The sequence below is a fragment of the Hesperophylax consimilis genome, chromosome 26, assembly GCF_061612785.1.
Source record: "Hesperophylax consimilis isolate HC1 chromosome 26, BYU_Hcon_1.0, whole genome shotgun sequence".
In the NCBI taxonomy this organism is placed as follows: Eukaryota; Metazoa; Arthropoda; class Insecta; order Trichoptera; family Limnephilidae; genus Hesperophylax; species Hesperophylax consimilis.
In genome coordinates, this window is record NC_142861.1 from 17,232,231 (window position 1) to 17,255,106 (window position 22,876).

The 22,876-nt window shown below is 33.9% G+C and overlaps 1 protein-coding gene across 7 annotated transcripts in view; it reads left to right on the plus strand.

Moving 5' to 3' along the window:
* Positions 1-22,068, plus strand: part of RhoL (Ras-like GTP-binding protein RhoL) — a 33,191-nt gene extending 11,123 nt beyond the window's left edge. For 2 of the 7 annotated variants that reach the window (XM_089647342.1, XM_089647347.1), the window contains exons 2-6: positions 7,774-8,007; positions 9,390-9,504; positions 10,472-10,589; positions 12,536-12,623; positions 21,073-22,068. In XM_089647342.1, coding sequence (XP_089503468.1) covers positions 7,886-8,007; positions 9,390-9,504; positions 10,472-10,589; positions 12,536-12,623; positions 21,073-21,196 — 567 coding nt within the window. In that variant the 5' untranslated portion in view covers positions 7,774-7,885 and the 3' untranslated portion in view covers positions 21,197-22,068. Of the gene's footprint in view, positions 1-2,138; positions 2,576-2,604; positions 2,734-4,269; positions 4,418-4,908; positions 4,925-7,773; positions 8,008-9,389; positions 9,505-10,471; positions 10,590-12,535; positions 12,624-21,072 lie in introns of those variants that run through there. The other 5 variants (XM_089647340.1, XM_089647345.1, XM_089647346.1 and 2 more) reach the window with 5 other exon arrangements.
* The last annotated feature ends 808 nt before the right edge of the window (positions 22,069-22,876 follow it).

The window sequence follows — 22,876 nt, forward strand, 5'->3', positions numbered from 1 at the left end:
AAAATTCACTTGAGTGAATCAAATGCAAATCATCTTGAGTGATGAGGCCCATTTCCAACTCGGTGGATTCGTCAACAAGCAAAATTGTCGCATCTGGGGCTCGGAAAACCCAAGATTTATTGTTAAAAAGCCTCTCTATCTTCAACGTGTGACTTTTTGGTGCGGTTTATGGTCCGGCGGAGTCATCGGACCTTACTTTTACGAAAATGAGGCTGAAGCAACAGTTACGGTGAATGGATTGTGCTATCGAGAGATGATTAATGATTTTTTGTGGCCGGAATTGGATGGTATTGATCTGGACAACGATTACTTTCAACAAGACGGCGCTACGTGCCACACAAGCAACGAAACCATTGATATTTTACGATTGAATATCAAAATAACACCTCTTATTGGAAACCCTGTACTTGAACTGATAATCATTTTCATTATCTTCAGAGGCCGACTTCGTCACAACCGGAATACCTGGGCCTTTTTCAATTCCATATTATTTTTTTCAATACTTAGGACGGGTTGTTTCGGAGAATTTGAACAATTCATCAAATTTCAACGTTCATTTTCAAGTTCTGTGAAAGATTTTTTCAAGTTCTGTTTTTATTTCAGTTTTGTCAAGCAACTAGCCTACAGTGATATAATAACAGACCTTGAATAGGACTTTCACAGAACCCGAAAATGAACGTTGAAATTTGATGAATTGTTCAAATTCTCCGAAACAACCCGTCCTAAATAATAAAAAAATCAGGGTTCGAACGATACCTATCACTGATTAAGTAGTTATATTTTTGTCGATATGTTTTATATCAACAATATTTCAAAATTTATTTATTTTTATTTATTTACACCCTTAGCGCTTTTACATAAAACAAGTAATTTACTTTATGGTTTATTTAAGTAAAAACACGTAATAACAAGTAATAACAAGTAATAACAAAAAATAACAAGTAATAAAAAGGAATAAAAAGTAATAAAAAGTAATAACAAGTAATATCAAGTAATAACAAGTTATAACAAGTAATAAATTATTATGTAGATTATTCTTCATCCACCTCTTTCTTCGTTAAACATGTACATTACAACTAATAAATTAGGATAAACTACGATTTTACAACAAATAATTGGCTGAAGTGAGGCTGAAGGTATTGGAGAGGGGAAGTACCCGGCTATTCAGATATGGTCACCAAACACGGCTAAAGCCATTTCAAGCAACGTTTCAATTCAGAATGGTGATCTTACACCAAGGTGATACTAAGGACGGGTTGTTTTACAGAATTTGAACAATTCATCAAATTTCAAAGTTGATTTTCAAGTGCTTTGCAGGTTCTTTGTTATTCATTAATTCAGTTTTGTGAAACAACTGGCCAATGATGATATAATAACAGAACTTGAATAGAACCTTCACAGAACTTGAAAATCAACTTTCATATGTAATGAATTGTTCAAATTCTGTGAAAGAGTTCTACGAGTATTTTCCATTGTTTTAGATGATTTCATTGTGAAATAACAGAATCTCACCTCAAATATTGTAAAGTTCTCATTATAAATGGTTGAATTGTTTCAAAGTTCTAATTGATAAACTCGTCCTGGAGTTGAGAGTATGAATGAAATGGTTAATTAACGTAGGCGTCAGAGAAGGAGAAGATACGCGTCATTCGAACAACAGGGGTGCCATTACTGCCGTCGGCTATGATTAGTTACCTAATGAACATATTAAATATACCACGATGAACAAAACATAACTGTTATGAAATTGGTGTTTTCTCAATTGAATTCAATTGGGAAACAGACAGAAATATCTTCGGTAAATAGGAATTAGTTGCTGTTAGAGAAGATTTGATTAACCTTACTGTGAAAAGAAATCCACAGTGGATTTGCTAGTATCTCACCGCACTTGACTCGATTTTATGGTTTTTTGAACCTTAAAAAATGCTCTCAGACAATGGGGAGACAATGTTGTGACAATATTCACATTAAAAATATATATATGTGACGCCCTTGTTATTACTTCTGTGTGTGTGTGTGTAACCGACTATGTGCGATGTGTAAAACGTAATAATAATAACGGCTATGTGCCTAATCTGCACACGCAGTAAGCCGCGAGCTGCACAATTGTTCCGCCATTCATACAGAAATCGCTTTACTTTACGTGGGGAGTGGCAATTTTTAAAGAAATTCCCCTAAATTCGTTATACGTTTTAATGAAATTCCCCTGATTTCGTGATACATTTTAATGAAATTTCGTGGTACATTTTAATGAAATCCACTTACTTTCGTGATACTTTTTAATGAAGTTCCCATTAATTTCTTGATCTTCTCGTGTTTCAGTGTTTGTGTAAATACATTTTATTTTTGTGAAATTTAATTCTACTGTTAAAATATTTATCGTGTGTTGAATTTTCTTTAAAAGTTTTTCATGTGAAGAAACTAGTGGCAATAAAATTGACATAGTTATCTCTGAAGGTGGCCAAAAGTAAAACCATCGAACCAACGAGCTATTTTTGAAAACAATAGATTTTTTGTTTCCCAAATATCTGCGTTAACGAAGCCTTCGAGTGCACAGATAAGATATCTCAGAAAGGTGAGATTTATTTTGATTACTACCCGGTTTCGCCCGAGGTTAGAAGAAATGTTTTTTCACTGTCTTGTTTTTTATTAAATAATTGATAAGAATGAAACAAACAATATTTCGTAATAATTACACGGTGTCAGGAAATTCGTAGTACAAGCGGAAAACTGGTGGGTCTATATCTCATTTGGAGTCTGATACTCTTCAGATTTGGTCACCAAACACGGCTAAAGCCATTTGAAGCAATAACGTTTCGTTTCTGAAACAGAGTATATCTTCCAGTATGGATGCCCCAGGGTCTGATATCCGCATCCATTATCCATAAGCTACAAGAGAGTTTCTTGTATTTTGTATCTTTATCGTACAAAACAGACGCTTTGATTGAGTGGCTACGATCTTCGTCTACGAATCCGGGGGTCGCGGGTTCGAATCCCGGCGAGCGCAAGAAAATTATATTTGATAATTTTTTTTTAAATAATTTATTCTTGTAATAATAATTAGTGAGTAAATTCTCAAATTGTAATATTTAATTATTGAAGACAATATTAGCGATCACAGCCGAAATTTGAAACTGTAAACTACCAACATGATCTTCATTTTTATATATGATAGCAATATTCTTCCTGAACTAAATGCAGTAGTGTCCTTTATATGTATATTTATTAACATATTAACCGCTACCAGGAAAATCCGGTGACTAGGTTTAGAACAGGGCTATCATGTATGTATCACTAATTATTTATTTATGTTGTCTTACTACGCAGCGACTGTGATTTTCCAAATAAATAATATGTTTAAAAATGTAACAATTAAGGTAAAACCGTGATTACAAATTATGTGGTTTTTTATGTGTGTCCAAAAACTCGTATTACAAGCGGGATACTCTGGAATCCATACATATATCAATTTCATAGTCGATTGTGTGGTATAACTTTTTTGATTTTAGCTTTCGAGTAAATCGAGTCCGTAGCTGGAATTTTTTAGGTCGATATTTAAAAAATAATCGGTGGCTTGTAGTTAATATCAGAAGTTATGTATTTTGTGTTACTCTCAGTATTGCCCTGGATTTTAAACTGTTCCCAACTGTCCGGAACAAGTGAGACTGTGACATCCTCGATTGGGGTATGTTGTGAGGCTGAAGGTAGGAGATGGAAAAGAGGAAGGTTGGGAAGTATCTGGCTATGCCAAGCAACGTTTCGATTCTGAATGGTGACCTAAAAACGGTTGAGTTTAAAATCGTTTAATTTTTATATTGTCAAAATTGAATTAATTCAATTTTAATTTTTTTCAATTTTAAATGGTTCTTTCCGCAGAGGAGTTTACCATCGTGACGTCACATACCTACGTAAGAACTTCTAAATCCTAGGCCCTAAACAGGTCAATGAAATTGATTATCGACTCGAGAAAGAATTTCAGAATTTGAAAATGTTAATTAAAATGAGATTAGTTTTATTCAGGCACACTGACACGACCAGTATCACAAAAATAAATAGTACAAATTCTTACAATTGAATAGATTAACACAAGTAGTGACATCTATCTACGGCAATTGAATTAAATCTGATAATTGATAATAATTACAATGCTGGCTTCATTGTGCCTACTGTACACCTTACAGTCCCGCTAATATCGCAATATAACACGTATAAATATTTTGATACACAGTCATCAACGATAAGGCAATAACACAACGTTTGATATCAAGTCTGATAAGAGCTCTCAGTGAGTACTGAATTCAAGAACGCTCCACGAACGAAGTCATTCTTAAGTCTAACATATGTGCTTTACTGTGAAATAAGTGATAAATCCAGGATAAAACCAAGTGAAAACGTTTTGCATTTGATATTTTCAAGGGTACGTTCTTTTTGGTGTTATATAACTCATTTAAAGTCTACATAATCAATCATTTCATTAGTAAAGTCAAGTTTTGTACTTGATTTTATTGATATCACACCTGATTTATAATGTTGGCATCCTGTAACCTTTTAAGTTGTAAGTTGTAAGTAATGACTTATTTATTTGTGTTTCGATGTGTTGTGCTTATCGCTAGATTAGTTATGGTATTCAAACACCTGAAAAACAAGATAATTTAAGATATACGCATTATTTTCATAGATAAGTCAGCTAATCTTACGTTTTTTTAATATTATTTTTATGTGAATACCTCACAAACGTTCTCATCTGTCCAGACACAGTGAAATTACATCCCCAATATTGGGGAAAGGTTGGAATATTTCAAACAACGATTCTTTTCTGAATGATTGTATTTACTTTTCGTCAGATAAGCCATGATTTATACACCTGTAAACTAGTGTACCTAACTACCTAGTATGTACCTACCTATTTCTAATGATAAAATAGGTACGTATTCACATCTTTGTAATCCTTTCTTACGTCATAATCTAGCATTTTATTGTTATATTTATTTTGACATCTGATCGACCTCTTATTTGTCAGATAGAATTGTTGTCAGTGACAATGCATTCTATCAACTTTTGGTGGACATCACGAATAGACATGCGGATATTCGGATGATATTAAAGCAGTTAATATACGAAATAAATGTCGGTCCTACCCAATTAGGATTTGGCTCAGTTGTTAGCGTTGTTAACTCCAGTCCTAGTCTAGGTTCAAACCAAAAAAAAACATTGAAATTGGCCGGCCCAAGAGATAGTTCAATCAACTAGTTCGAAAATTGAAAATAGTTGTATTATTGTAAAAAAACTTTGGTGTTAGAAAGGAAAGCACCACGCTTTATATTCAAATCTAAAAATTAAAATGTACACCCTTATTAATTACTGTGAAAATAACGTTTATAATACACTTGTCTAATAAAATTAGTATGTTTCTTGTTTTGTTATCAGCAATTTTAGTTAGAAAACACCTAATTTGAGCCATTTAAAAATGTGTATGTTTGCTCTAAAAAATGTTGTATTCAAACCATTATATGTTTATTTGTATTAAAAAAATTGAAAGCATCTTTCATCACCTTTCAAAAACCGTTTTTAGTTTTCGGATATGTTCAGATATGTTTATATATTATTTTATTACAAAGCGGAAATAATCTGATCATCTGACAGAGTATGCCAGAGGCCTGAGGGTTTACTTACATATTATTTTTTTACTAGGCACCTGATACAATGAAAAGTTGTCAATTGCTTGAAATGGCTTTAGCTGGATTTCGTGCCCAGATCTGAATAATCGGTTCAGATCTTATTGAATTTATTATCGGTCTGGTACACGACCACAATTTAGAATCGAAATATTGATTTGAATTTCTTTTGCCAATGATTATGCTAAATCACTATTTTCGATTAATGTTTATAATGAATTGGTTTTCATTATGAATATCATAAAATATGTTTTAGATAATTTTTTTCCCTTGAGTAGAATACAAATAAAGAAAAAGGTAATCAATCAAAAATATAAATGTAAACTACTAAAAAATATATATTTTCAATTGAAATATATGATCCCGTAAAAGAAACAACTTTAAAAAATATGTATATTATAGATAAGATTATCTGTGACAGTTTCCTTTGATTAACTTTTTTGCTTTCTTATAAAATTGTTTACAAAATATATAAAAACCACTTTTGTGCTTGAAATCGAGCGTTTCTATACTCCATTTTTCAAGAGATTTTAATGCCTATTACATGTATTCGTGGCGATATAAGGCAAGGGTCGGCAACCTTTTGTTGTAAAAGGGTCAAATATGGGTGAACATTAAAAAACTACCAAATTCACTGTTAATTCTACCCCCAAAATAAATCTCATGCTGTAGAATATTCGCCAATTCAATTTGGGAATCCCGCCATTTAGGGAACTCCACGCGAATCAACACCGGCCTACATAGAGAAATCAACCCACAAATTCTACTCCCCTCCCCTCCTTGAATAAGTTTGCTGACAGGCTTGACTGACTTGGATTACATGTTGTCATTATAGTTAACCTACAATATTTGTGTACAAATATTTTAGTTCTAAAAATAAAACGTTTATTGTCTATTTTAACGACATTTATTGCAGTTAATAAAATCAATGAGATTTTTGTGGTTGCAAGTTTTTTAATATTAGCTTGCATTTTTGTAGTAGAGCCGCGTGTATATGCGTCTAAATGTGAATCCAATAACCGAGAACAATGTTTGTTTTTTCGATAATTCAGAATTGAAAAAAGTTGCTGACAAGTTTTTTTTTGTACTACCGGACATAGTAAATATTTGCTGAGCAAACCTTTTTAACTCCTTGTACTTTTCCCATAAAAATTCAGTCATTTTTTTCACGTTGATTTGCAAATCGGTCGGTAGATTATCGATGTCCACTGCGAAGGGGTTTTCTAAAATCTCCGTAAGCGTGAAGTCTTTTTGAAATCAGTAAACCGGTTTTGAAACTCAGTTAGAATTTGTATTAATGCCCTTTTCAGTTTAGTATTTTGCCAAACAAAATTTATTCCAGCTTCTTCTACTGCTTTCTCGCAATTTGGAAAATGATCGAGTTTTATTTCATCGATACATTTGATAAATAATATTAGTTTAATTTCAAATGATTTAACATCTGAATACATATTGCATATCAATTTATTTTCACTCCATTGTGTATGAGTTTGTCCGGCACTTGTGTTGCGGGGAATATCTTGCGGGCCGCACCAAGACGCCTCTGGTTGGCCGCTGGTTGCCGACCCATGATATAAAGCATTCCAAGAATATAATAATAAATAATAATAATAATTGGATGACTTGTATAGCGCCGTTTTTGTGCAAAATCACCTCAAGGGCGCTGTATACACATTTTTGGCTTGTAGCTTTCTCACAAATGGATTGCAATCGTTAAAGAACAGTCCGGTGGAAATGTTAACATTCTATGTGTATTTCAATTCAACAGGTACTAGCGTCATTGACCCCTTCGGCACCGGTGCATAGTCGGGAAACACGCCAAACGCATGCTCAACATTGCGGTACATGGTTGAAATTTGTCACATCAGAACTTGTAATTTTTATGACTCGTTCTTGATTTCAACAGCTCGGCTGTGAAAGTGTTTCCCGGCCTCCTTGTTCCCTACCTCCTACACCATGGGCCTCTTCAAGACCCGTGTTCGCCCCTTCTTCTCCTCAAAAACACCCTCCTCACAGCATCCACAAAGATAACATAGGCCTTGAGAGAGAAAAGGAGTGTAAAAATAAATAAAAATTATGTTCATTTGACTATTTCCAGATCTCCACCTTTGTGGTAACAAGATAATGCTGTTTGTCGGCGGTGCCCCCAATTAGCCGACTGCCTGACTGACTGCTGACTGACTGATGAAGTTGTGGATGACCTTGGCACCATGGTCAACGGCAACCTGAGGCCCCTGAAGGTAACCACAGTGGGCGATGGCATGGTCGGTAAGACCTGCATGCTCATCGTCTACACCAGGAAGGAGTTCCCGCTGGACTATGTCCCCACTGTGTGAGTTTCATCATGTCAGTAATAGCGTTTAACCCTTTAGACAACTGTGGAAGAACTGTGGAAGACACCACATACCATATTATGTTTTCATCAAGTGCTGTCACAATGTGCAGCTGTAGACCATAGATATTTTATCAACATTAAAGAAGTGTATTTAGTGTATTACGATATATGTGAAGATAGAGCCAAAATTGGCATTTGAAGTATGGGCCACACCGCTGTCTGCTGTGAGATACCACGGGTTTCTGTCGGTTACAAGGTATAAGCACTCGCCGAGCACAGGTGTCCGGCAATACCTTCAAAATGTCGATATGCACACTGAGATATTGTAAAAGTCGTACTGGAAAAGATCATCGGTAGTCTTGTAAATTGGTTATTTAATGTTAAGAAACTCAAGGAGCACTTGAATTTTGTGCACCGGTAACCCAAATGTTCCGAGCGGTCACCTGCGACTCCATGCGTTGAGTTTGTTCGAGGTCAGAAGGTTTGGGCGACTTAGACAGCCGAGATATTCCTCTACTTCCTTCCTACTCTCCACATTGGAACAACATTTTACACTTATTTTGTAAGGAAAATCGACTTTATCTATATACCTCAATGATTTTGAGTAAAAAAAACTTTAGAGTGACAGCTGTCTATGGGAAGTAGACCGGAGACGATCAATAGCAATTGTCAATGTGCTTACGTCATCGACAATGTGCATTGAAGTCCGATTTACGGAAATTCAATACTTTCGGCCAGTTGCTTTGTGGCCGCCTGTGGAAAGATAACCCAAAGTCTTCGAATACAGTGATAATTTTTGGATTTTTCTTTCCATGACTCTGGACAATCGAGATGTAATGCAATTGTGAATAAAATAAATCTCATTGAAATGAGTCCCTGAGGCGTACGTATTGTAAAATCATGTATGATCGTATAGGAAATGTGGAGATTCGCAAATAATGCACGGCTGATATAAGCATAATGAGTAAGATTAAGAAAGGGAAGATGAAAATCTTAAAAGTTTTAGGCGTGTAGAGAGAATGAATGAAGAAATGAGTGAAAGGAGAATATTAATTATATGACGCAGAGGAAGACCTTGCACGATCAAGTGAACCAAATACTTGAGTTGGGTCATGTCATGAGTCAAAATAACAGAATTAATAATCAAGACGATGTAAGAATGTGAATGAAGCAAGGATTTGCCAAGACCGAGTTATTTGTTTGTCCGGCCCCTGCGGAGAAATTGCGTGATGGTTAGTAGGTTAGTTTTTGTACACCTAACAATTACTGCATAGCCACTTTGATATTCCGTCCAGTTTGATCCTAGCACGCTTCTTTTTTATTACTATGATATATCTATCGTGTACACTTTAAAAAATATACTATTAATGTATTTTCAGATTCGACAATTACGCTGAGAACATCACGGTGGACGGCAATCTTTACAACGTTACCCTTTGGGACACAGCCGGACAGGAGGACTATGAGCGCCTTAGGCCACTGTCATACCCCAATGTGAGTTGTTGAACAATACATTACAATTGTGACTATATAGTATCATGTTAGTTACAAAATCTGTCAGATTAAAGATTTATTTTGAAATATTCCAGCTTGAAATTCAATTTTAATTTCTAAAACTGTTTACATCATCTCTCTGATCGTAATAGAAAATAAGGTAGATTGAGTTTTAAGAGAACGAGAGGATGTGTCAATTGGGGGCATATATGACACAACGCGACTCAACAGCTATTGATATTTTGTAGCAAAGATATCACTAATAATAATAATAATGTTTTGATCATTATATAACGCCATTTTTATGAGAAAATCACCTCAACTTAATTTATACCTACATTTAACATGTACTCTAGCACTTACACTTATAACTTCGATTTATTACTAGTGGCTTGTAATTAGGATTTATAACTGGTGACTTGCAACTAAAAATTATACTAGTGACTTAAAACTATAAATATTTTTATGACCGAGTGGGTATTTACAAAATACTGTTATAATATGACTTACAAGCTTACAACTATCCTAAAAGTAGAGATTTACTACCAACATACTTATTTACATTTACAAATATATATTGTTATTATTACTGCACGCGCCGTCAGTGGTAAGTTTTTATTCAAAGTAGATGTAATAATATTGAAGAAAAGTGAAGAAAAATAATAAAGAACAAACAATAACCTAACCTAACATATTTTGAATCACGATGTCAGATGATAAACTGACACTGTAACGCTGTCCATTGTAAAGAAGGAGTAAGCGCAACACGGCAAGATAACCCAAAAACAAGTTATTTTGGCTATGAAAATCTCAAATCATAAAGTTCTGTTTTGTCACCGTTCTACTTTGTCCGGTTACCGGGACAGAACAGGAATGCGGCCACTGTCATACCCTTAACTAAATTAACATTGAGCCTGACAATCCATTTATTTTATTTTGTGCTAAATGTATTTTTTTTATTTTTCAGACCAACTGCTTTATAATATGCTACTCGATATCCAGTAGATCGTCTTACGAGAACATAGAACACAAATGGTTCCCAGAAGTCAAACACTTTTCACCCACCATTCCAATTGTATTAGTAGGTATGTTGACTCTCACTATGATTAAGAATTTTGTAAATAACATTAATTTTTCAGAAGAGCAAACACAATATACAATAACATCTTCCATTTATCCCCGATTCAATTTACTAAAAGCATGTTTCTAATTTTCTCTTATAATAAATCTAAACCAAAATTTTCTCTGACATCATAAGATTTGTAAGTAGGTACCTACATAAATTTTTCTCATTTCAAATAAGGAATTATACAATTTGTCCAAAGTAACACATGGAATGAATTGATATTACTTTTTTAAAACTTTCTTCAGGCGGGTAATTACTATAATAACTCAGTCAAAGTTAGCTACTTATTCAAAGTTAGCAACCTAGTCAAAATTAGCCACTTATTCAAAGTTATCCATTTAGTCAAAGTTAGCCATCTAGTCAAAGTTAGTAATCTAGTCAAAGTAAGCCATCTAGTAAAATGTTAGCCACCTAGTAAAATTAAGCAATCTAGTAAAAGTAAGCCATCTAGTCATAGTTAGCCATCTAGTCAAAGTTAGCCATCTAGTCAAAGTTAGCCATCTAGTCAAAGGAAGGCTTGCTTGGATAATAAAGTGGATGCAGCAGAATTTCAAAACCAGAAACGGAACATACAAACAAATTTACCGATAGATAAAATGCCAAATGGATGAGTTTAAACAGGACTTTGCTAAACACAATTATGAGCTCTAGTTTTTACATTTTTCTCTCATTATGTTATTTTATCTTTCTTTTATTGGATTATATTGAGCAATTTATGATGTTTACAATTTGATAATGATAACCATGTTGTATAAACATATTTAAAATTTATTTTAATTAGTGTTTCTTAAAAACTACATGAATAAATCCTTAAGATTAAGGGCGTGAGCACACAGAGAGCGGTCAGAGTTCTGCGTTCTAGTGACCGTTGACCGCTCAAGAGTTCCAACGCACACAAGCGGCGTTCAAATTCTCGCGTTCTAGTTTCGTTTGGGTCTTTGCATATGCAACATGTCACTAGAAAGTTCATCATCCGTGAAAATATATTGCTCTTGTGGAGCTTAACAGCTTCTAAAAAGGAAAGAAAGTATTGGGTGCACCCAATCAACACAACGCGAGAAGAACAAGGCGAATTTACTAATAATAAAATTTACTTAAAATTTAAATTTACTACATAGTAGCAATTTCAAACCAAGCTTCGACTTTTTTTTCGCGTTTTTTATAATTTACATCACTGAAATCGTATAACAAACTCCTTTCCCTAACCAATTCAATTAACTTTTCTGTGTTTGTAACCTCAAACATCGCGGCGTTCTGGCGTTCTCTGCCTCGGCGGCAAAAGAACTCTTAGAACGCGGCGTTCCGTTTTGACCGCCGCGGTCTGACTGCCCGCTGTGTGCGTTGTTGTTATAGTATCAGTACATTCTAATGAACGCCGAACGCGGAACTCGGAACTCGGAACTCCTGACCGCTCTCTGTGTGCTCACGCTCTAAACGCGACATTCGTTATAATCTTAATAAATATTTATTTTATTAATTTCTTTTTTTAATTTAAGGTAGTTACCTACTTACTTTATTGCTTGTCTGAGATGATTTACACTTATCAGTTCCAATTTTGAAAATTAAAAGTTGATTGAACTTGAATTTTAACTGTAATTTTACTCATTGAGGCAACCGAAATTGGCGTATTTAATTATTTATTTCTGAATAAAGTTTTTTGTACGTATAAATATTATCATCGGGTAGATGTCAGATTTACACAATAATTTGTATTTTTTTTTAATGCTAAAATTTGGTATTAAAGTTCAAATTTTTTGATAAAATGGACTTATTCGAAAAGTAATCATCTGATGATTACTAATACATTTAAGGTAAATTTGTTCCAATTTTCAAAATGTCACATTCGTACGTGCATCCAACTAAATGATATTGTTTTGTTTAACGTATCTTGTGTATTTATTTCAGCTACAAAGATAGACCTAAGGCACAGCAGTCCCAAAGAAAATAACCTCGTCACAACGCAAGAAGGAAAAAGACTTAAAAAGAAAATCAAGTTAGTACCAACATATTTCTGTACTTACACATTAACATGCTTGAAATGATGACCAGAACTGAATAGATATGAATAGAATGACTTCCCAACCTTTCTTTTCTCCATCTCCTTTCCCTTCCCACTTCATACAGCCTCACAACATACCCAAATGCACTATGTACCCCAGTAAACTATGCAGGAAATATGAAGAGGTTGAAAAGACTCCAACTGAACTATGTTGCCAATATCCATCATGACGGGAACAAGGCTTGGGATGTCTAGCATGGATGATCAATAAAGCGTAATGTCAATACGATATTGACGAAATCTGTCCTCTATGGTCAGTTAGCGATATTTGCAAGCAAAGTAAGAATATGTTTCCGACCATAGACATATGAATATTAGTAGACCTGCCCTAAGTGATTAAAAGCGTATTATCCCCACTCCCCATACCGGTTCCATTGGAGCCGGCTGTGCTCGCGTATGGCCTCAAGTGAAATTTGAAAACGTGACGTCATCATTCTTGTGCGAACTATGGTCGAGGCATCATCGGTTCATTTTACGAAATAACACGGCAAAATGTTGACTTGTACTATGAAAACTTGTAAAAATAGATGTGAAAAAGAGAATAAACCCAATTGTCGTATTACATTCCATATATAAGCATTATTTTACTTTATTTTAAGCATATTCACATCGTATAATATGAATCAGTTGTTACTATCACATCGAGAAACGTCTGGACGCGAAACACAAAGCTGGTGGGTTGCTGGGAAGTAAATTATGAACATTTATAAAAGTGTCTTAACTAAATACTCTGAAACTAACTACGACTCTGCAAACAGAAGAAATTTACTTTGCCGAATTTGGACTTCGCAAATTAGTTCATAACGTGGCGAGTAATTTGCGCTCCCATGTAAAAATGTCTATTCATTCAAAGGCAGATTTTACTTTTAAGAACTAAATGGTGATATTATAATGCGAGATGCCTATTTACTGTCAGATTGATTTATTGACGAATCACAGTCAGCTTAACCCCCTTCGTTCTTCAACAGTTGATTTTACCCCTCGCCATTATCTTCTCGTCTATTAATTCCTATGTCTGTGTTTCCGACAGTCGGTAGACAAAAGCCGCTGCATTTAGCGCGTCCTCCAAGGTATCAGATAAGCTGTCAATATGTACAAGTGAACTAACTAATCTCTTGAAATTGAAATAAATTTCATAAAAGATCCATTTACTTAAATAATTCATCTAAGACGCGATCGATTGATTCTGTAAGCTGTCAATATGTATGTACAAGTGAACTAACTATTCTCTTAAAATTGAAATAAATCATGTATACGAATCCGGGTCAATCCGCACCAAATCATCCAGAAAATTTTGGATTTGTCACCCACCATCTCAGATTTTGATGAAACTTTAAATTTTTAATCCTTCCATATAGATAAGAAAATATACCAAATTTTACCTTCCTACCTCAACTCGTTTTTTTTTTATGGGCAGTTGAAGTTTGGGCAAAATAAGCGTTTTTACATATTCCGAGCACTCCGGAAGAGCTTGTACCTTCAATGAAAAAAAATTGTATCTTTGTCATTTATAGTGCAAATGCAATGAAAATTTTCAATATTATCAAGAAAACTATGCTGATTGCAGAAAAAAATAAATAAACCCTTTACATTTATCTACTTGACTTTAAAAAAATACCAAAAGTAATTTTTTAAGTAATTTTTGGGACGGAAAAGGTACTTTACAAAAAAGCAATATCTCGGGAAGGTACAGTGTTAATGAAGTAATTTTTTTTTTTATTCATATCTACAAATAGCATAGAATCACATACAAAAATAAAATTCATGGCATTTTACTTGCTTCAATAAATAAAATCCATTTTAAACTTTTTTCAAACTTTTTGTAATTTTTTTTTTATTCTTATCTACAATAAACATAGTACAACCTAAAAAAATAAAACTCCTGGTATTTTGTGTGCTTCACAGTGTAGAAACGTTTTTAAAATGAGAAATCTTAATCATACAGAATTGTTCCAAGTTTTTTAAAATCTAGATACTGTATTTGCAAATAAAAAAAGTCAAACTTATTCGGTCCTTTACAACATGCTGGTAAGCTTGCAATGTAAGCTTAAGGCACCAACAAAATAATGTACCTTGTTCCTTACCCTGAATGCATACACCATAGCAATATTTTATAACAAGATCAACTTTTTAACTCTTTTCAATACAAAGTTAACTCTTTAAAAAACAAATACAATAAAAATAAAACAGGCAATGTAGGATTAGGTTAAATGAAAGTACATTACAATAATATTGTTTACAAATAAATGTTCAAGTTCATTTTTTACTTTTATTCTTGATCTGACCCATAAGATGGTTGAACTTTTGATCAGCATGATGAACGTCTTTTTCAAGAAAGTAGTAAGCTCTTCCTGAACCTTTTGTTGTGGGAGGGTCAACGATATTAAAAATATTTTGTAGTGGAACAAAACAAATATCTTCTTTTTGATGTGGCCAGTAAAAGGATGGAGCTGGGCCAAAAGGATGTATAAACTTGATTGATACATCACACTCGTCTTCATCTTTGGAAACCACAAGTCCAAAAAACCAATGGTTGTCATATACGCAAGCTACATAAGAGTTTGTACAAATTTGTACCATACTTAGTTGCTCAGAGCGATTTCGTTCCCCACTGAAGTTAAAAATCAAAGCATAATCTGAATCTGAACTTATCCTTTTTGTGCCAACTTCATTTTCAGACAGAGGAACAAAGCAGTGGAAACCTCGAGTGCCTGGTATTGTTTTAGCTTGTGAAAAACGCTGCTGTAATTGTTGCCTGCAAGTGAATAAGCTTTCTTTTCTCAGCAAGTAAAAATATATATTTTCTACTCTCGACTGACAAAACTTAAAAGTTTTGTCTACAGTTGTGATAGTGTTGCCAGGGCCAAGTTGCAAACTTTCTCTAGTTAGAAGACGTTTTACTGTTCCACCTATTCCATCACAGGGAGATTTCCCATGACTCGTAGCAAAAAACGACCAACATGCTTTCAAGTTGAAGTCTTTTTGATGGTGACACAGATTTAAAAAGTTTTTGCAGTTTTTATATTGCGCTGCGCAACCATCAGTAAAATAATGAACACTTTGAATTTGGGGAAATTTTTGATTTAAAAATTGAGCAACAATTTTTTGAGTTTCATAAACGAAACTTACATCATGTTCCAAGTCATCTGAAATTACACACAAGCTTGACACTGTGAGATCTTTGCCAGGCTCTTCACAAGTGTAAATTACCACTGGGTGGAGTGAACAACTGTCTTGCGTCCAGTGGTAACCCTGGACTTCATTCTGGATAACATAGGAGAAGTTTTCACTGAAGTCTAATAACACAACAGCTTCATTTATCTGAAGCTGTGCTTTTAGGGACTCTTTGAGATATTTTGATTGAGACTTTGTTATAAAAGAATGAGGAAGAAGTTTTACAAGACTCTTCACAAGATGTTCTACATATTCATGAAAGGGAACTGTAACTGAAACCTGCTGTGTTCTATCAGTAGTTACCCATGCACTGTATGTAATTTCATCTTCTTGGTCCCATTCTTCAAATTTTTCTAACAAATGTTTCTTAAGATTTTCACTAGATGTTGAACACTTATCGCAATGTCGAAGCATACAGTCTCTATTGTTCTTTGAGCACACTAAGTAGTCCATTAAATCATTGTACGTTTCTTCACTGTCACAAGCATTAAGAAGCAACACTACATTTTGATGAATTGCACAAACGCAGACAGAATGAGAGCCTGGAGAACCTACTGGCACACACCATTTGGGACGCAACCAACAAAATTTCGAAATCCCAATTTTTGAAGCAGGGTATTCAAACTTGAAGGTAGCATAAAGTACATTCAGGTTACAAAGCAATAGTCTTTTTTGTTCATAAACATTTTTGGTTATGCTAACTTTATCTTTTTTCCCTGGCATAACACGAGAAAATTCATCGTTTTGGTAGAAATTTTTAACCAAAGTAACTGTTCCTTGGTCTAATGGTTTTCCTTTTTTTGGATCAGGTAAAGCAATGATACCATTTTCATTTAGTAGCTCTCGTGCTTTACGAACTGAGTATTCACCAACACTGAATTCTTCAGCAACCTTTTTTCTACTCCACGAAGTTGGAGCGAGAGTTAGAAGCTGAATTCTCTCACGGCGTGTAACTTGTGTTTCCAATTTTTTTTTAACCAACTCAACAAGCCTGTCCATGTCATTAGCTTTTTCTTGAATACATCTTGGTATTTTTGCATCACATTTTACTGGGGAAAATTCTTTTTCTAAAACTTTACTTACTTTTTTCTTTAAGGTTGAACAAGCAGAATCTAACTTCCGTTTAGCGTAACTAGACTTACTGTGGGATGGTATTGCATGTAGTTTAAATGGAGATTCTCCAATGTCAGTTAAAGAAGTGTTGATTTCTTGTAAAAAAATTTCTTTGTTTAAAACATTTTCAACTTCACTTATGTCTTCTTGAAAAGTGTTAAGCTCTTCAATTTCATTGTTAAGGTTTTGGCTCTTACTAATTTTTGCTCTGCATGCATTACAAATTTTTTGTCCAGGGATTGCTTTATTAGTTACTTTTAGAATGGTATTAATGTTCTCTGAAAATTCCAAGGATACTGTTCTTAAAGTTTTTGTAATTTTCCTTTTGTGGCTTTGGAACGGGTCAAAACAAGCTTTTTGAAATGTTTCATATTTATTTAAGTTAAATATTCTGTGGTGCTCACAAATGTTGAAAACCAAGTCTGTAGATACAAAACTTCTTTGTTGAATAAGCTTTTTTTCAAATTCACTTAACAAATCCACACTTGTTAATTTCTCTGACTTAGTATAACTTTTTTTGTCACATTCAGTACCATTATGTTGTCCCACACTACATTTAACTAAACTTGTTTCGATTAGAGACATTTTAACAACGTACACCATAACATGAAACAACTACTGTATTTATATAGATGATCACTGCTTTGAAGCTGACTCAGAACTAAGCATGTCAGAGGAAACAAAGCATGTAGTATCCTGCAAACTTAGTGATGAGGCAGATAGTAATTTTCATGTTCTGTCTTGTTCTTGTTGCAGATACATCATTTCCATGTAGTGACTTGTCTCTAGGACTGTTTCTTTGATATTAGTCCATTCATTCAACCTATATTACTAGCTATATACCTAAACTATAACTTGCCCAATTACAAACTAAAAATAGATATAAAAAAAATCACAAAAAGTTTGAAAAAAGTTTAAAATGGATTTTATTTATTTTTGTATCTAGATTTAAAAAAACCTAGAACAATTCTGTATGATAAAGATTTCTTATTTTAAAAACGTTTCTACACTGTGAAGCACACAAAATACCAGGAGTTTTATTTTTTTAGGTTGTACTATGTTTATTGTAGATAAGAATAAAAAAAAATTACAAAAAGTTTGAAAAAAGTTTAAAATGGATTTTATTTATTGAAGCAAGTAAAATGCCATGAATTTTATTTTTGTATGTGATTCTATGCTATTTGTAGATATGAATAAAAAAAAAATTACTTCATTAACACTGTACCTTCCCGAGATATTGCTTTTTTGTAAAGTACCTTTTCCGTCCCAAAAATTACTTAAAAAATTACTATTGGTAATTTTTTAAAGTCAAGTAGATAAATGTAAAGGGTTTATTTATTTTTTTCTGCAATCAGCATAGTTTTCTTGATAATATTGAAAATTTTCATTGCATTTGCACTATAAATGACAAAGATACAATTTTTTTTCATTGAAGGTACAAGCTCTTCCGGAGTGCTCGGAATATGTAAAAACGCTTATTTTGCCCAAACTTCAACTGCCCATAAAAAAAAACGAGTTGAGGTAGGAAGGTAAAATTTGGTATATTTTCTTATCTATATGGAAGGATTAAAAATTTAAAGTTTCATCAAAATCTGAGATGGTGGGTGACATGGCCTGGATGATTTGGTGCGGATTGACCCATCCATTTACTTAAATAATTCATCTACGACACGATCAATTGATTCTGACAAGCTGTCAATTTGTACAAGTGAACTAACTAACTATTCTCTCAGAAATGAAAGTAATCGTATACGCGATACGTAGACTTAAATAATTCATCTAAGACGCAATTGATTGATTCCGTTCCAGCCTGAAGAGACAAAAGTTGTTAGTTATGACTAGTACACGGCAAAATGAAGAAATCCAGAGCCACTCATTAGTAAAATTATTTATTTGATTAAATTAAAAGGGTTAAATACGTTTTAATCGCAGTGTAACAGTCTGGAACCAGTGAGACTATGGCATCCGCTATTGGGGTATGTTGTGAGGCTGAAGGTAGTGTGGAGGTAAAGGAGATGGGGAAAAGGAAGGTAGGGGAGTACCTTGCTATTCAGATCTGGTCACCACGCACGGCTAAAGCCATTTCAAGCAATGTTTAAATTCTGAAGGGTGATCCAGAGCATTACTGAGAGTATCTTCCACTCTGAAAAGTGCCGCAAGCGTACAACATATTATTTTTAATTCATAAATTGTATAACACGAGTTAATCAAATAAAATTTACTTGTGTACTTGTGTAAATTTTATTGATGAATTTGTGGTCGGGATTTTGACTTTCGGATTGCTAATTGAGAGCCTTACCCCTTGAGATAGGAGGCCATCGAGATAAAATATAGACCGCTCTTAGAAAACTTTGCACGTTTATTGTTGCCAGCATACTCGATTCCTCACCTGCTAAAACTGGGAAGTGATCTAAAAATAAGTGTTTATGCTTGTGTTGTATATGTGTTTTTGTGTATAATTAAGTTATTTTTCCCTAGAGTATGGCTCTGGTTATGCCCCAGCTTTACCGTGTTCTAATTATGACTGCAGACCTCATGAACTAATTAAGTCCATTTTTAGTGTCGAAAAGTACATGCAGACTGCGAATGAATATTAAGGTTTTTATTTCAATCAATTTATTAGTACTTTTTACTTTTACTTAGCCGTTTGACATTTAGGAATGTTAATTCATGGAGAAAATACCTTCAAAGTTGCCAGTGTATATTGATTTCAAATTTATTGAATTATCAATATCGGTATGGCTATCAACAGCACGACCGTGCTGAATAGTAGTAATATGTGTTTTTTCTAAATCATAGAAAAAGCATATATTACTACTACTTTGCACCGTAATAACTGTGTAAACACAGAATTGAATATCTAATTACTGATCAACACATGTTTGGATCTTGCAAAATTGGGTATTGTATATTGCACTTCAAAATAGACTGAAATAAAATTCGATTCTGTTTTGAAATTGGGTTATTTAATTAAATAAAATCACTTCTCAGTATCTCAGGGGATAAAATCAAAATTTAATTAATTAAAATATTTTATCAATACTTCTGAGAAAAAATCAAATTAAAAAATTATAGAAAGATAAAGTAGTTGAAATCAGCCAAAACACCTATCAATACAATCAAATTGCACAATCATTGAAAAAATAATGACACAAATATTGATTTTGTTGTTACAAACGGACACAGAAATTATTGTCTCATTCATTCCTGAACTGTGAAGAAACTAAGTTCGAGTGAACACAATAGGCAGCCATTAATTTAAAGATACAAAGGCTCTAGGGGCCGCTAGTGGAGTGCCATCCAATCACTTGCTGCGCCATTAAGAAACTAGGTTCGAGTGAGCACAATAGGCAGCCATTAATTTAAAGATACAAAGGCTCTAGGAGCCGCTACTGGAGTGCCATCCAATCACTTGCCGCGCCATAAAGAAACTAGGTTCGAGTGAGCACAATAGGCAGCCATTAATTTAAAGATACCAAGGTTCTAGGAGCCGCTAGTGGAGTGCCATCCAATCACTTGCCGCTCAAAATAACAATACGAAAGGAGTGCAAAGCAAAGCAGACTTTAAATACACAAATTAGAGATACAATTGTTCACTTACAAGATCCTCACAATTGGTTATGATTATGCTCGTAGCAGGAAAATATAGAAAAACTAACATAACAATGAAATACCTACTCGACAATTCCTACTACCTTCGTTTCAAGTCCGTGATGTATTAACCGAAGATGGACTTTAAGTAAAGATCTGAAATATCTATTTTTTCCTATTTGGGACCTACCTTGATATTATCACAACAAACATAAGGTTTACAATTTACGGAGATTATAAAACAAATGTTAGGTGTATATCCCGGGTTACGAATAACCTGACAATATTTGAAAATCTCCTACTACCACCACCATAATAAGCTATAAGCTGAAAATGTTGCATGTGTTGTGATGGAGGACTTAGTCAGCCGAGGAATTGAACACACTACGCCTGGGTGTGACCCAACTCAACTCAGCCACCGACCGATCTATATAAACTATATATTTTTTTTTAAATGCTAGCTTTTTTCAGGATGTAAAGAAATGCTATGTTTAATTTGTTACAGAGCTGCCGCCTTTGTGGAGTGTTCGGCCCTTACTGGCGAGAATTTGCTTGCCGTATTCGAAGAGTCCGTCAGGTCCGCCGTCAGGAAGCGGCCTGTGCCCAGCAGCTCGTGCTTCATCTTATAGAGACGGCCAACACCGTGCCAATCTCTCATAGAGACCGCCAACACTGTGCCAGTCAACTGTTAGTGGTGTTACATGGATAGAGACCGCCAACACTGTGCCCATCTCCCATAGAGACAGCCGACACTGTGACAGTCAACTATGAATGGTTATACATATATCGGGCCAATCTCCGATAGAGACATTCAACTGTTGATGGTGTGACAGTGTATCAGCATCGCATAGAGACATTCAACACTGTCACGATCAACTGTGAATGTTGTTTCACCGTGCCGAGATAGTTTGAGCTTGTGCAATAATAACAATTTGTTATTAAACAATGATTTGTTTATTGAATGTTTTTAAGTATCTAAAAAAAAAATCACAAACTTAACGATAATAATATTATTTTAGCTAAAATGTAGTTTTAGACAACTATTCTGTATAATTTTTTTTAATAAATATGTTAGTTGACAGCTCTCCACACTAGCTATTATTTATTTTTTACAAAATCTAAGATTCAATTGAAGATCTAAGTTATTACAATAAACCAAAAATGGATAACCTAACATAAATAAATAAAAAAATTAGGTAGTTACTTATCAATTTCCATGATGTAAATTGTAATTTATATTCACTGCACTTAGGTTGGGGTGTTTAACAATGGTCAATCAACGCCATTTTGTTTCTTTCTTATATTTGAAAGGTCCCCGTGAAAGGCCGATTCTATGTACGTTACAGCATTAGAAAAATTTTTGGTCAGCATAAAATAAAAAGAAAATTGTTGTGCTTGTCAGATCACAATTTGAAATAAAGCTGAAACCAACCCAGACTCGACTTTTGACGGGGATCTTTCAATTGTAAAAAAAAACAAAATGGCGCGGATTGGCCATTTAATGACCATGTTACATTTGAATTTCTTTAAAACCCCGACCTTAGATCTTCGATTAAATCTTATATTGAAGTATTTTTATTAGGATTCAGTCGCTAGTATGGAGGGCTGCTAACCACCGTAAGAATTCAGATGAGAGTAAAAAGTATCTTGGCTTATTTTTCTAGTCAACAACAGCCAATGAAAAAGATGTGCTACTTTTTACTCGCGTCGGAACGCGCCTTATAATGTATTTAATATTTTGTAGCATTTTCCCAGTAAGCCCCTGAGAAATTATATTGAAAACCAACAATTATGTATATTTGCAGAATCTTTCATTTGTTGAGCTCTGACATCACAGAAATTTCCTCATATTCAGCTGGGTACATTTTTCTAACCAGTGATTGTGACTTGATCGAAATGTATTCTTTTGAATTTTGACTAGATTGAATGATAAACAATTTCACATGCGGTCGACGCAATGAATCAATTTCAACTTTAGCATAACCAGTGTAATAATGTAATGTGACTTTCATGAAATTATGAATATATAGACTGTCCGAATTCTATACCGCAGCCTGATACGGTTAACTTTTCCGTTGGCCAAAAGAGGAACTAAGAAAATACCAAAAATTCACAAAATAGTGGTGCTTTCTAAAAGGAACATGTTCTAGGACAATTTCGTTTTTTAAATTTTTAATTATTTAACGCTTTCCAAGGAAAGGTGATTTTTTTATATGTATGACATTTATGTCTCAAAATAGCCATTTATTAGATGTTAAATCAAAATCTAATTCACAGATCAAAATTACAAATTTTAAAAACTTTAAGAA